The sequence below is a fragment of the Sebastes umbrosus genome, chromosome 6 (genome assembly GCF_015220745.1).
Source record: "Sebastes umbrosus isolate fSebUmb1 chromosome 6, fSebUmb1.pri, whole genome shotgun sequence".
NCBI lineage: Eukaryota > Metazoa > Chordata > Actinopteri > Perciformes > Sebastidae > Sebastes > Sebastes umbrosus.
The window spans coordinates 15,413,534-15,426,315 of record NC_051274.1 but is presented as its reverse complement, the minus strand read 5'-3'; the positions used below and the strand labels follow the sequence as shown (position 1 = coordinate 15,426,315).

Below are 12,782 nucleotides of genomic sequence, written 5' to 3'. Positions count from 1 at the left end.
ACAGTACGTAGAACTGACAGCTAGTGTTTTGATGCAATTGAGGGTTACCTTCTAGAAACGACTGTGTTAGCCTTTGGCCAGTGGCAGTCGGAATCACTTCCCCGGCTGTGTGTCTCAAATTCTCGCTGCCTTGATAACCCAGCTGCACATAGACCACAGAGAGATGTGAGGAGGCTTTCAAGGTCGGGTAGAATCTAACGTTAACGTTATCTCTGTTGATCCAGTGTGTGTGCTTGCTTTCATGGCTGCAGAAGGCTGTTTGTGTGCCAATTTGTTTCATATGTGGCAACAGGGTGTTGAAATGGACAGTGGACGGGATCACACCGTTCAAAACAAACACACACATTTCAAAAGAGAACATACTGGCTGTAGCATTGTTGTCGGAGATGATAGTACTTCAATTCAGCATGTTTCCTTAATCTCTGATGACAGGTTATGGTCATTTTATGATCTATTCCAGTAAATATTTATATTACATATTGGTCCTTTTAAAGTTTTTGCACCCTCAAAAAGTCATAGTATAGTATGTCATAAAAAATGTCATGAAAATGTCATAAAAAGTCATGGTTTAGTATGCCATAAAAATATCATAGTATAGTATGTCACAAATAATGTCATAAAAAATATCATTAAAAAAGTACTGATAGACACCGATATTCAACTATTTTTTTAACACCTTGGGATTACAAACATGCATGAATGTTTTTCCAAACCTTTTGGAAAATGCTTTTTATTCAATAACAATAACAACAATAATGTATAATAACAGAATACTTAAAAATGTATGCCTATTAATTAAACCGAAAGACGTGTTGCAGAGCTATGCCATCTATCTCAGCCGGGAACAAAGAAATGTTTGTCTGAGTCCTTCCTGAGTCATGTTATCGAGACGAACAAGTCAGAGCCATCGCCGCTGTTGCTTGTGTCGGAGTGTTCTCCAATGCAATCCATTGGGGTCTGAGACCGAAAGGTTCTCCGGAAGGTGTATTACTCAATGACCTGCAGCCGGGTACTGCTGGACACACAGTGCGCAATGCATGGAGACATCAGCTTCAAAACACCACCGTTTAGGGTAAGTATAGTATGTCGAAAAACATCATGAAAAAGTCATTGTATCGTATATTCAAAAAGTCATAAAAAAGTCGGAGCATAGCGTGCTGAAAAAAGTCATAGGATAGGATGTAAAAAAAGTGATGTATAAGATGTTGAAAAACGTCATAAAAAAGTCACATTGTGGTATATGGAAAAAAGTTGCTAAAAAGTCATAGTATACAGTTGTATGTTGAAAAACGTCACTTTTTTGACATACTATACTATGACTTTTTTTTACCACTTTTTTCAACGTATTATTTTATGACTTTTTAATTTTTTCAACATAATATACTATGACTTTTTTCGACATACTATACTATGATTTTTTCATCACTTTTTTTGATATACTATACTATGACTTTATCACTTTTCTTTTACATATTATACCATGACTTTTTTCGACATACTATATTATGACTTATTTAACTTTTTTCCCCGACATACTATAGTATAACTTTTTTATCACTTTTTTTTACATACTATGCTATGGCTTTTCTATCACATACTATACATACTATACTATGACTTTTTAATCACAGAAAAAGTCATAGTATAAAATGTCGAAAAAAGTCATCAGAATCATCATGTAGTGCGGTCTAGCTGTAAAATGATAAAGTTTGTGACCAGGCAGCCATGTTGAGATTTCTTCAAGAAATACCAAGCACCGCCCACCAGCCAGAGCACAGCCGATAGGAACGCTCTCTTTCTAAAATGACCTGTGATTAGTCTCCCATCACGGGCTAGATTTTTTTTAAAGCCTGAAAACAGAGCCATGAGGAGGTGCAGTAGTCTAGTTATCTCTCAGGACACTTGAATTACAATATGCTAAAAGGTTACTATGGAATTTTTGCTCAATGATGCCAAAAACATTCTGCCTACTGCAGGTATAAGACTTATTTGAGTTTGAACAGAACCATTTTGGATATGATGCAGAGCTAGTATTGTTATATAATCACTTAACTTTGAACCTCCTTCCACTGTGATAGTTTGTTTTTAGAGCATCAGTTTGTTATTCTGTGCTTTTTTTAATTTACGGTTTTATTCGTCACGTACACAAAACAGAATATTCTAGCAGTATTTCTTCCAACCAAGATTCCCACTGTGGTGCTGTAGAGTTAAAATAATAGAGATAATTGCCTTTCTAATACGAGAGGGTGAAAAATGATTCCAGCGATGATTTGACGACAGAATTTGTTTATTCGCATACAAATGTTGACACAATTTCCAACACACATTAGCCATAACTAAGTGAAAACGGGATCAGGCAGGGTCACAATGACAAATGGAATAGTGGACGGACGTTAAGTACTTAAGTCTTTGGTTGGACAAAAAAAAAGAAAGACAATGGCCAAGACTTAGCAACCGTGCATTCTAAGGCACTTGCATTTTTTATGTTAAAAACAGTTGCTGTGCGTTCAACAGTATATTAATATACAGTACAAGACAGGAAATATCATAGTGAATTTTTTTAAGACACTTTAGAGCATACAAATACATTAAATGAGGTATTACATCTATGATTATATAACTTGCGGTAATGGATAAGCATTCACTGGACGGCAACATTATTGTTAGATAACGATAATTCCCTCTACAGAAGGCTGTCAATAGATCTTTGCCCTGAGTGGTTGGCCCTGCCAAAATCTGAATGCATGATGTAGTGCTATATAAACATCGTACAAACATGTTACTAACCAAATGGCAGTCAAGGGTCGACTCAAACAGGAGTCAACAAATGTTTTTTTAAAAATTCATATTGAATTATGATCATTTTGATATCCAGTAAAGTCTGGATTTTTTTTATTAGTGTTTTTTAATTTGGCTGCCGTCTTGAAAAGTGACACCATGCATTCTGATTTTTATCTGGCTCAGAGAGAAAAAAACATATCTCAGGCAAAAAGAGCTATCTGACCATCACATGGGGAAAGCACACCCTTCAACAAATATCCTTCAACTTTCATGTATATGTCAGGAAATGAAAGAAAGCACTTAAAAAAACAAACTAAATGTTAAGGACAAAGTGGTAAAACTAGAATAGCAACCTCTCCAAAAAAGTGAACATGAACTACACTCACTGGCTGGAGCCGTTCAGTTGCATGACAGCTGAAGAGTGAGTGATCATCCCTGTCTGTTTCTGATGGGTAACCGGTGAGAAGTGGTAATGTTCTCCATTAAGAAGGCACTTGGTCAGTTTGTTGTTTTTTACATGTGCTCTGGGTGGTTCTGCAAACAGCTTATGAACTCTGCGACTGGACGGCCCTGATAGCAGATATGATACACTGCATTGAACAGTGGGAACCTGGGAGGAGGAGGAGGAGGAAGGTATTGCTCAGTGCAAAAATAATGCTGGATTTATGTATTTTCTAAATATCTATGAGATTCTCTGTGTTGTGTTGCTGCTTAACTTACTTGTCAATTAGGTTTTTATGCTTGAGGATGAGATGGACCTCAGCTGCTGTTGCTGGTCCCTGCAGCTTCTGACCGTTCAGCATCTCTTTCTCCAGCTCCTCTATGGACTGAGAAGAAAAACATGACGTGTGAACTCTTGTTAAATGGAAAAAAAAAGAGAGATGGTCCATGCACTCAATTTTACAACTTTTCTCAACTCGCATACCTCTAGCGGACTGTAAATTACCTTTAGTATGGTCCAGCGTGCTTAAAAAAGTTTTTCATTTTCACGTTTATTCATTTTATAATTATTTTCTTAAGGGTGAGGGTTGTTATTTGTCCCTTTCGTTATTATATAAAAGGTTGAAGATTTTATTTTGAAAGAGTTGTAACTGTAGGAAGCGAAAAAAGCACAAAACAGCAGTTTGTCTTCACAGTAAAAGTGTGTCTTCAAAACAACAGAAAATGTACTTTTTCTTTATTTAGTACCTGGCACAATGTTTGTCAGTGTTTTGTTTAATATTGTACTTAATATTGAGTAATATTATAATGTAATTTTATAGTTTTTCTGAATTTCAAAGTTGGTATGTGTGTGTGTAAGCTAGCAAAACTGCTATATTAGCCTAGTTCACTGCAATTTAGATTTGCTAATCTGCATCCATTATCTTTAACCGCTTATCCTATTCAGGGCCGTGGGAGGGGCTGGAGCCGATCCCAGCTGATATTGGGCGAAGGCGGGGTACACCCTGGACAAGTTGCTAGACTATCACAGGGCTGACACAGAGAGACAGACAACCATTCATGCTCACATTCACACCTACGGGCAATTTAGAGTCAACAATTAACCTAACCTGCATGTCTTTGGACTGTGGGAGGAAGCCGAAGAACCCAGAGAAAACTCATGCTAACACGTGGAGAACATGCAAAAATTCCTCAATCCAAACAGCTATTGGGCGAGATGGGAACAAAAAGCTTTCTGACAACACTACGCACTTGCAAATACCTGAAAAATTTGATTTAGGTACGTCATGTTCTCTAACAATGTGCTCCAAAGACAAAGTTATTGTTTTGAAAAAGATCCCTTATACATCGTAGCCCCTTCCTGAACCATAGCTGGAATGCAGAGTCTATTAATGAAGGTGGAAATAGCCCATTAGAGTTAAAGTGAGCGCCTGTTTATGTTTAAAGTGTGACCTAAACTGGGACCATATTTTCAGTGAGCCCATACAGTGGGGTTGACTGTCTGCCTTTTTTTGCTGAGAGGTAGTGGTGCACAAAGCATTGATGGTAAGGATACTAGATTGCAAGCAAATTGTTCCATCTCAGCCCATAATGGTCCTGTGCCCTGATAGAAATTTGGTACCCAGTAAATAACTTTGAATTCTAGAAACTGCACTATATAAAAGGTGAAACATGTTTAAACTAAGCTGCATTTCATACATAATTTTGTACGATATTCTAATTTTTTATGCTGAGAAAATGGTGGCGATATTTCATTTTGAAGTTTGATATATTTATATATAGCACTCTATTGGAGTTAAAAAAAAGTTTTAAAAGTTTGTAATTCATAATTGGAATATAAATGATAATTGGAAAAAAAGATAGATAGACAGACAAACAGACAGATTTAATTTTCTCATAAAGGGTAAATGTATTTGAAAATCGAAGCTCTCACCTTCCCCGTCTTCACAAAGGCTTCGGCTACTTTGCGGTTGCGGCCGCCGTAGCAGGTTGTGATGAGGTCGGCCACACCGCAGCTCTCCAGGAAGGTTGCGGAGGACACGGTACCAGCAGTGCAGAAAATGCGGGCGAATGCAATCATCTCCATCAGGCCCAACCTGATCACTGCTGCCTTTGTGTTGTCTCCGAAGCCCAGGCCGTCACAGAAACCTGCTCCGACCGCAACGATGTTCTGAAGGACGGACGAAGAGAGAAAAGCGTAAGCAAAGAGCTGAAGACACACCGGGACACTCTGGACAGAATGCAGACTATCTGGAGGATAGTAACAGCATTCAAATACTGTCTAATGCTCAACTTTCTAATTATATTCGAAGCATTAATTATCCCTTATAGAGGGCAATTTTGAAGTTATACCAACCCAAGAAAAGTGGCGGTAGTCCATGACGTTTTCAAATACTTTTGTTTTGTTTGAAACACAGTCAAAAATCAATTAATCCTATACGTGGGATAAGTTACATCTATACATTTTTATTAAAGTGTGTGAAGCCTATGATAAGTCTAATGGCTTTAAACTCACAAACCAACACCATGAAACATATTTCATCCTAAATATGCATGTTAAATTAAATATGAATCTGTAAATACTGGGCCTTTAACAATTTTTTAAGTACATTGCTTTGTGTTTTATTAAACATTTGGAGCTGGGCATGTTTCCCAGAGGCCAATTCATTCATTCAGTGTTGCTGCTTAGACGCAAAACTACTCTTGGTGGCGTAATGTTGTGTATATATTAGAGTAGTTTTACCGTCACAAAGATATATTTGACAGGACTGCCGTGATGGGATGTAACCAAGTACATTTGATTTTTGTCTCTCTTCTGCTCAGTGTACAAAGACAGAGCTGCTGAGAGTTTTGCAGCTGTCATGCTCGTGTAACGGAAATTTTCATATCCGAGTAGGCCAAAGTTCACCATGTACCTTTAGAGAATCTCAGGGCCTCAAATAGCAGACCTTGTCACCATAAGCATTAAAACAGTGACCAGACAGTTTTGTCTTCTGTGACTGTAAACAACAGAGGGCTGAAGTACTCGTTATGTCTTGTGATGCTCTGTTGTCTGTTCTGTGCTGACTTAAGGATAATGACTCACTTTACTATTTTTTCACGACTCTGCACTTATCTGTGTGTTTTGTATTAGTATGTATAAAGGCCTGACTATTTTTGTGTTCGGGGCTCACTTGTTTCAGTTCACTCAGGTGACTGTGCTCGTGAGTCCATCTGCAGATGCTTTTCTTATTGAATTATGCTTTTCTTATTAAATTTACTTGAAAGACAAGTTGATCAACTTGGCTAAACTATTTTCCATGTTGCATAATGGTAATTTTGCAAAATGATTTAGTGTAAGACGTAACAGGCATGAACCCCAATTTTTGTTGCATGCAGCTGTGTTTTGTAATAAAAGCTGACCTTCAGGGCTCCACAGATCTCCACCACATCACACTCCTCTACCACAGTGACTCGGAAGTTGTTGGTCTGCATGAGTTCCTTCAGCAGAGCCCCGTGGTTTTCATTCTTACACCCTGCAAGCAGAAAAAAAAGAACTTTACAAGATGACTTGTTGTCACCACCACTTAAAACTGGTAGACTTTTATTAAGAGTCATGATTAAAACACAGTAACTTTGCATCTTTTAGAGCAGGGATTCTCAAAGTGGGGTCCGTGACACTCTCCGCAAAATAATTTGCTATAAATTATAGAATTGTGCTGTATCATTAAAAAGTGCATATCTACAGATGGGGACCATTTGCGCCAATAAAACAAGCATATTGTGTCCATTACTCCTACCCACGTTAGATTTGGGCCAATACAAACTCTGATATGATCGGGACACATCACGTCAATCTGTCATGAATCACTTCACTCACTGTAATGTAATGTATTGTGTTGTATTGTGTTGTACTGTAAATTTTCTGAAGTAATAAGCTTAATTACTATGATGTGTTTTGTAACACTGATTGATTATGATAACTTCTGTTATGATTTGTTCAGAGCTTTATGCCAATGATTTGAATAAGGAGCAATACGTTCATTGTTTTAAAGTTGAAGCCCTTACTGAAAGTCAGCATTAAACTGGTCATTTTAAATGTCTGGATTCATTAGGACAGTGGTATATATATGATTCAATTTAAATGGGTTTCTGTTTATCACTATGAAATAGGTCTGAAGTAATTATGTTAAAATAATTTACAATACAAATAGTTTTCTAATGACTAAGAGTACAAATGATAGTAAGCATATGCCTACTTCTGATTGTCAATTACGATTAATTGTTATGATTATGAGGGGTCCTTGGAAAATGTTCTACCCTGTACGGGCTCCCTGGTCCCAAAACGTTTGAGAACCCTGTTTAAGAGTACAGCAGGAATGCTCCAAGGCCTCAAACAAGTTACATTTGCCAGCACTGATCCAATAAATATTAATCCTGTCACGCACAAATAATAAATCCCATGAAGCATGCTGCACACTGGGTTGTGAAGAAAACAAATGTCAAACTGAACCAACTCACGCTGTCATTTACACAGCAAGATTAAACTGTCCACTCATGCTGACGCTGCAGAAAGCTGGAGAACACAAACCGCGACAAACATACTTCCTGCTTCTAGGCTTAAACCTGCTTATTGTAACTTTAAAAATCTTGAACAAAGTGCAACTTTGTCTAAATTAAACAATAACCCTTTCTTTCAAAACAACAACCCTATGCTGAGCAATCAAAAATACGCATATCAGACTAACCGATGGTGGTTTCGCAAAACTTCTCATCAGCAACCTCATTGGCGATGTTGGCCCCCATCAGCACACTCATGGCGATACCGAGCTTCTCCTGGATCACATCGGAGATGAGTTTAAGTCCATCGGGCCCCTCGTCTACGCCCTGGAGGAACAAAAACACACACACAAGCAGCGTATTTACATTGAGTCATAGGAAGCTGGTATTTGGGTCAAAGGCCACACTGCACAACTGGCTCACGGCTGCTGTAACCTGGACACAGACTGTATGAGACAACATGAAGTGGCGTCACACCAATATTCAGACACGAAAAGGTGAAAAATTCAAAGAGCAAAGTTGAACCTTGATAAGGGATATCCCCAGCGCATCAGTCTTTATCTTGCCCTTTATGGTGTCGCACACTTTCGCAACAAACTGGTGCGGGATCACAAACACCAAAATGTCTGCATCGCTGGACGCCTCCACCAGGTCTGGGACGGCCAGCTGTGGAGGAAAAGGAGGGTGAGGATGATGCTGAAGGAGATATGATCTATATTAAAGAAAACTGATATTTTAGTGGTTAAACTCATTATAAAAACAGACTAGTAGTCTATAAAGGGAGGCTATTGCAATAAGAACAAAGGCAGATACAATGTATAATGTGTCTCTCTACACATAATGCCTCAAGGGCTCAAAACATTAAACATTTTGGTTACTACAGTACATCCATGCACTAAACAGACAGTAAAGCCAAAGGCAGAACACTGAATTACTGTTAAATGAGGAGAAACCAATAGTTTCTTACCACATTTTCTGGCAGCTTGTGCCCAGGAAGGTACTTGACATTTACATGGTCCGTGTTGATTATTTCAGTCAGTTTGCGCCCATTCACCGTCTCCTCAAACACCCACATTTTTACAGCGGTGTCAAAAGTTGAATTCTGAGCAGCATTGGCGCCCACTATCTTGGCGATGGCAGAACCCCTGCATTGTTAATAGATACAGAATAGTATTTCATTTGCATAAATAAACCATGTTAAAATTCCCACTGCATTTAAATATCTGTTTAAACTGAAAGTAACATCACGGCAAGAAAACAGTGTGGAGAAGAGATCCATTTATGATAAGCAGAGGTGCATTTAAAAGGGGAACTACGCCCATTTTCAAAATCCATACATGTATTTATGGTCGAAGAGAGTCCAAAAAATATTAGTAAACATGAACAACTCTCTTTAAATTCCAAAAACTAGAGTGCTAAGTCTCAAACTTGTGATGTCATCGGGTATAAAGTGTGTAGCTGCTCCATAAACAATGAATATGGAGAGATCTTCTAGATGACACTGAGAGCCCCCTGGGGAATGATCGGAGCATATGGGAACATTTTCTGTTTCAAATCACTACAGTAAAATAAAGCTCATTTAGGTATACAAAATAAAACAAACATCCTGCGGGTCCACAAAACCGGTCCCCAATTCATTGTCTATGGAGCAGCTCCAGGCTTTATACCCTATGACATCACAAGTTTGAGGCTTACTTCTCTGGTTTCTGGCTTTGAGAGAGAGAGTAGCTCATGTTCATATTAATTGAAATTTCCTAGGCCATAGGCCATTCTTAATTAAGGCGGTGTTCCCCTTTAAGTCTTGATGTTAAACACTTCACAGAGTTATTAATATCACGTGACTCCTAGTGTGATCACCGTGGCTCCTTATGTGTTTTCTACTGGTTCACTCTAAAGTTGCTGCACTACAATCTTCTGGCAGGCTGCCCTCAAGATAAGCTGAAATAGGTGGCCACCTACTGTACCCTTGATACGTGGAGGCAACACTGTGCCAAACTGCATTGAGAAATCTGTAGCTTTTACATTTGTTTACTCAAAAATGATGTTACATAGGTGTTAAACATGATTTTAGGGCATTCTTCATAATAATAATAATAATAATAATAATAATAATTCGGGGCCAACACATTAATTTGGCATAAAAACAATACATAAAGCATCAATGTGATGTAAATTTCTTCCAAACAACAGCTCCTGAACACTGTGTATAAAAACAGAGGTTTTAACTAGTTAAATACATCTGTTTGGTCAATAAACTAAAGCTATATTCAGAATTTACAAGAAGACTTACATAATTCATTCAATGCTTGAAATTCTGTTTTACCATTCTGGGATTTTGAAGTTGAAGTAGTTAACTATAAATTATAAGACTGTTGAATGGGGTTTGTTGTTCACCAGAGAAAACCATGCATTTGAGGAATGGAGGAATGTAAAGCCATGCCCATTGTAGATGTGTGATTAGATGGTGGCTGTAAAATAACAAACATATATTTCCACTGTAGATGTGCTAAGGAGAGGGAGCTAACATGTATTTCTGTTGTTGACACAGTATGTCAAACTCCATTGAGATCTCTGCTGATTTTATGTTGGTTTAGGTTAAGGTTTTAACTAATAAAATGTATCTGTTAGGTTGAAAGCTATAAGCCGAATTTAATAGAGGACTTAAACGATTTAAATAATGGCTTAAAAATCATGTTTTACAACTCTGGGATTTGGAGGTTGACATGATAACCTTAAATTATGAGATTGTTGAATGGGGTTTGGTGTTGACCAGAGAAAACCAGGCATTCTAGGCATCTGTTGGGAGGAATGTAAAGCCATGTCCATTGTAGATGTGTGATAAAATAACATAAACATGCCCATAAGCTATATGCCGAATTTAAAAGAAGACTTAAAAGATTCAATAAATGGCTTAAAAATCATGTTTTACAACTCTGTTACTTTGAGGTCGACATGGTAACCTTAAATTATGAGATTGTTGAATGGGGTTTGGTGTTGACGTTATATAGCTAACATAACTGCAGAACCGCAGTAATCGTGACTGACATGTGGCCAGTTTTCCGTCCACTCAGCCGGTTTCTCAGCACCTTAATTAATGCATAAACTATCTTATGTTGTAGCTAACTAGGTGTTATATAGTAGTTAAAGGTATAAACTTATCTAATCATGGTAAATGAAGGCTAGTTAACGATAGCTGGCCGGTTGCCCAGTGATGCTAAGTTGCCTAGCTACAGTTCACCAGGTTCACATCATTAAACACACAAAGTTAGTAATGTTTACCAGCTTAACAGCAACAGTTCAATACATAAACATGTCAACTTGCCAGTTCCCAGAGCCGATGATGCAGACTTTCTTCGGAGCTGCCATTGTGAAGAGGTAAAGCGATGAATGGAGGTTGAACCGAGGCTGACTGTGAACCTGCAGAGTTACGCAACAACAGAGCTGCAAAGTGTGCTCGGGTCTTATTGGCCTATCCGATGAGGAGACACTGACCCGCCCTTCAAAACGTCCTGTCATTCATTCATCCAGCCGTAAAAGGTTAGGAGGCTCAAAGTAAAGAGAACAAAAGTCACAATGTGAACTCTGCAGACTGTTATTAGTGATGTACATGTTGTGATAACTGAATGTGCACACATCTTGTGGACTAATCTTATTAACCAGACACATCTAGGCTTACACTAAGTACCGCACTGAAGTACACTTTTGAGGTATTTGTACTTTACTTGAGTACTTCCATTTTCTGCAACAAAAAAGAAGTACACATCAAGTTTATTTTACGTCAAGTAAACTTAATTATAGTTCAAGTTTATTCCCAAGTATACTTTATGTAATAAGTGTACTACTATCAAGGTACTAGTACATAAACTTAGTGGCGGAAAGTACTGTACTTAGAGGTCCCATATTGTAAAAAGTGAGATTTTCAAGTCTTGTATCTTATAAAACAGGTTTAAGTGCGAAATAAATACTGTTAAACTATCAAAACGCTCAATATACGGATAAATACACACAGCCCGTATTCAGAAATTGTGCGTTTGAAACAAGCCATTAGGATTTCTGCCCATTAGTGATGTCACAAATACACAATATTTAGACCATTACACGGTTTTAAACGTAAACATTCTAAATGTGTCCCAGTTTATTTTCCTGTTGCAGTGTATGTAAATAACATCAGCTGACAGGAATTAAACATGGACCCAAGCTGTTGCCTAGCAAGGCAATTCCATTGCAATTCTGTTGAAATGCACTAAAACGGAGCGTTTCAGACAGAGGGTTAATACAGGTATATTCAGGCTGACAGTATGAGGAAAATAACTTTTTTTTTTTAACATTACAGCATGTAAACATGTTCTAGTAGAAACACAAAATACAAGTAGGAACCTGAATTGGGCACAATATGAGACCTTTAAGTACAATTTAAGGTACTTTCCATTTTTACTTTCTATACTTCTACTCCACTATATTTCTGCAGGATATACTGTAGGCCTACTGTGCTTTTGTACTTAACTACATTTATTTGACAGCTGTAGTAACTTCATAGATTCAAATATATCATCCAAAAAATATATTTTTTCTTCGTAGAGAACAAAGTTACCTTGTAGAGTAAATTGATGAAATGCCAATAAAGTAAAACTACTCACAAGTTAATGCTTAAATGCTAATAATCAACTTTAATGTGTATAATAATATAAGCTTTTGAAAGGTACCATTCTGCATTCTGGATACTTTTACCTTTGATACTTTAAGTACATTTAGCTGAAACTATTTAAGTCCATTTTTAAATGCAGGACTTTTACTTATATTTTACTTATAATCGAGTATTTTTGCTACTTTGACTTAAATAAATGATCTGAGTACTTCTTCCACCACTGGTGTAACCAGTACATATTAGAAATACTTCTCATAACACTAATAAACTGGCGACTGACTGATTGTATGAATGATGATGCATTGCTATACATTAACCTACCTAATGTTATATAAGGTTGTTAAAAGCTCCACCCTCAACACAATAAAATGTTGCT

The 12,782-nt window shown here is 37.5% G+C and overlaps 1 protein-coding gene across 1 annotated transcript; it reads right to left on the bottom strand.

Annotated features, from left to right (window-relative positions):
• Positions 1–2,269: 2,269 nt before the first annotated feature.
• Positions 2,270–11,231, bottom strand: LOC119489188 (glycerol-3-phosphate dehydrogenase [NAD(+)], cytoplasmic). Its single transcript, XM_037771353.1, has 8 exons — positions 11,084–11,231; positions 8,729–8,906; positions 8,287–8,427; positions 7,950–8,088; positions 6,625–6,737; positions 5,156–5,392; positions 3,502–3,608; positions 2,270–3,391 (listed from the first exon to the last, which is right to left on the bottom strand). The coding sequence occupies exons 1-8, from the start codon at positions 11,125–11,127 to the stop codon at positions 3,295–3,297; spliced, it is 1,056 nt and encodes a 351-aa protein (XP_037627281.1). The 5' UTR covers positions 11,128–11,231; the 3' UTR covers positions 2,270–3,294.
• Between the last annotated feature and the right edge of the window lie 1,551 nt (positions 11,232–12,782).

Excerpts from the sequence above, each read along its gene's own strand:
- LOC119489188 (XM_037771353.1), bottom strand. The coding sequence starts at position 11,127 with ATGGCAGCTCCGAAGAAAGTCTGCATCATCGGCTCTGGGAACTG. Across the intron at positions 6,738-7,949 it reads GTTTTGCGAAACCACCATCG|GGTGTAAGAATGAAAACCAC; the intron begins GTTAGTCTGATA and ends TTCTGCTTGCAG. Across the intron at positions 5,393-6,624 it reads AGATCTGTGGAGCCCTGAAG|AACATCGTTGCGGTCGGAGC; the intron begins GTCAGCTTTTAT and ends TCCGTCCTTCAG.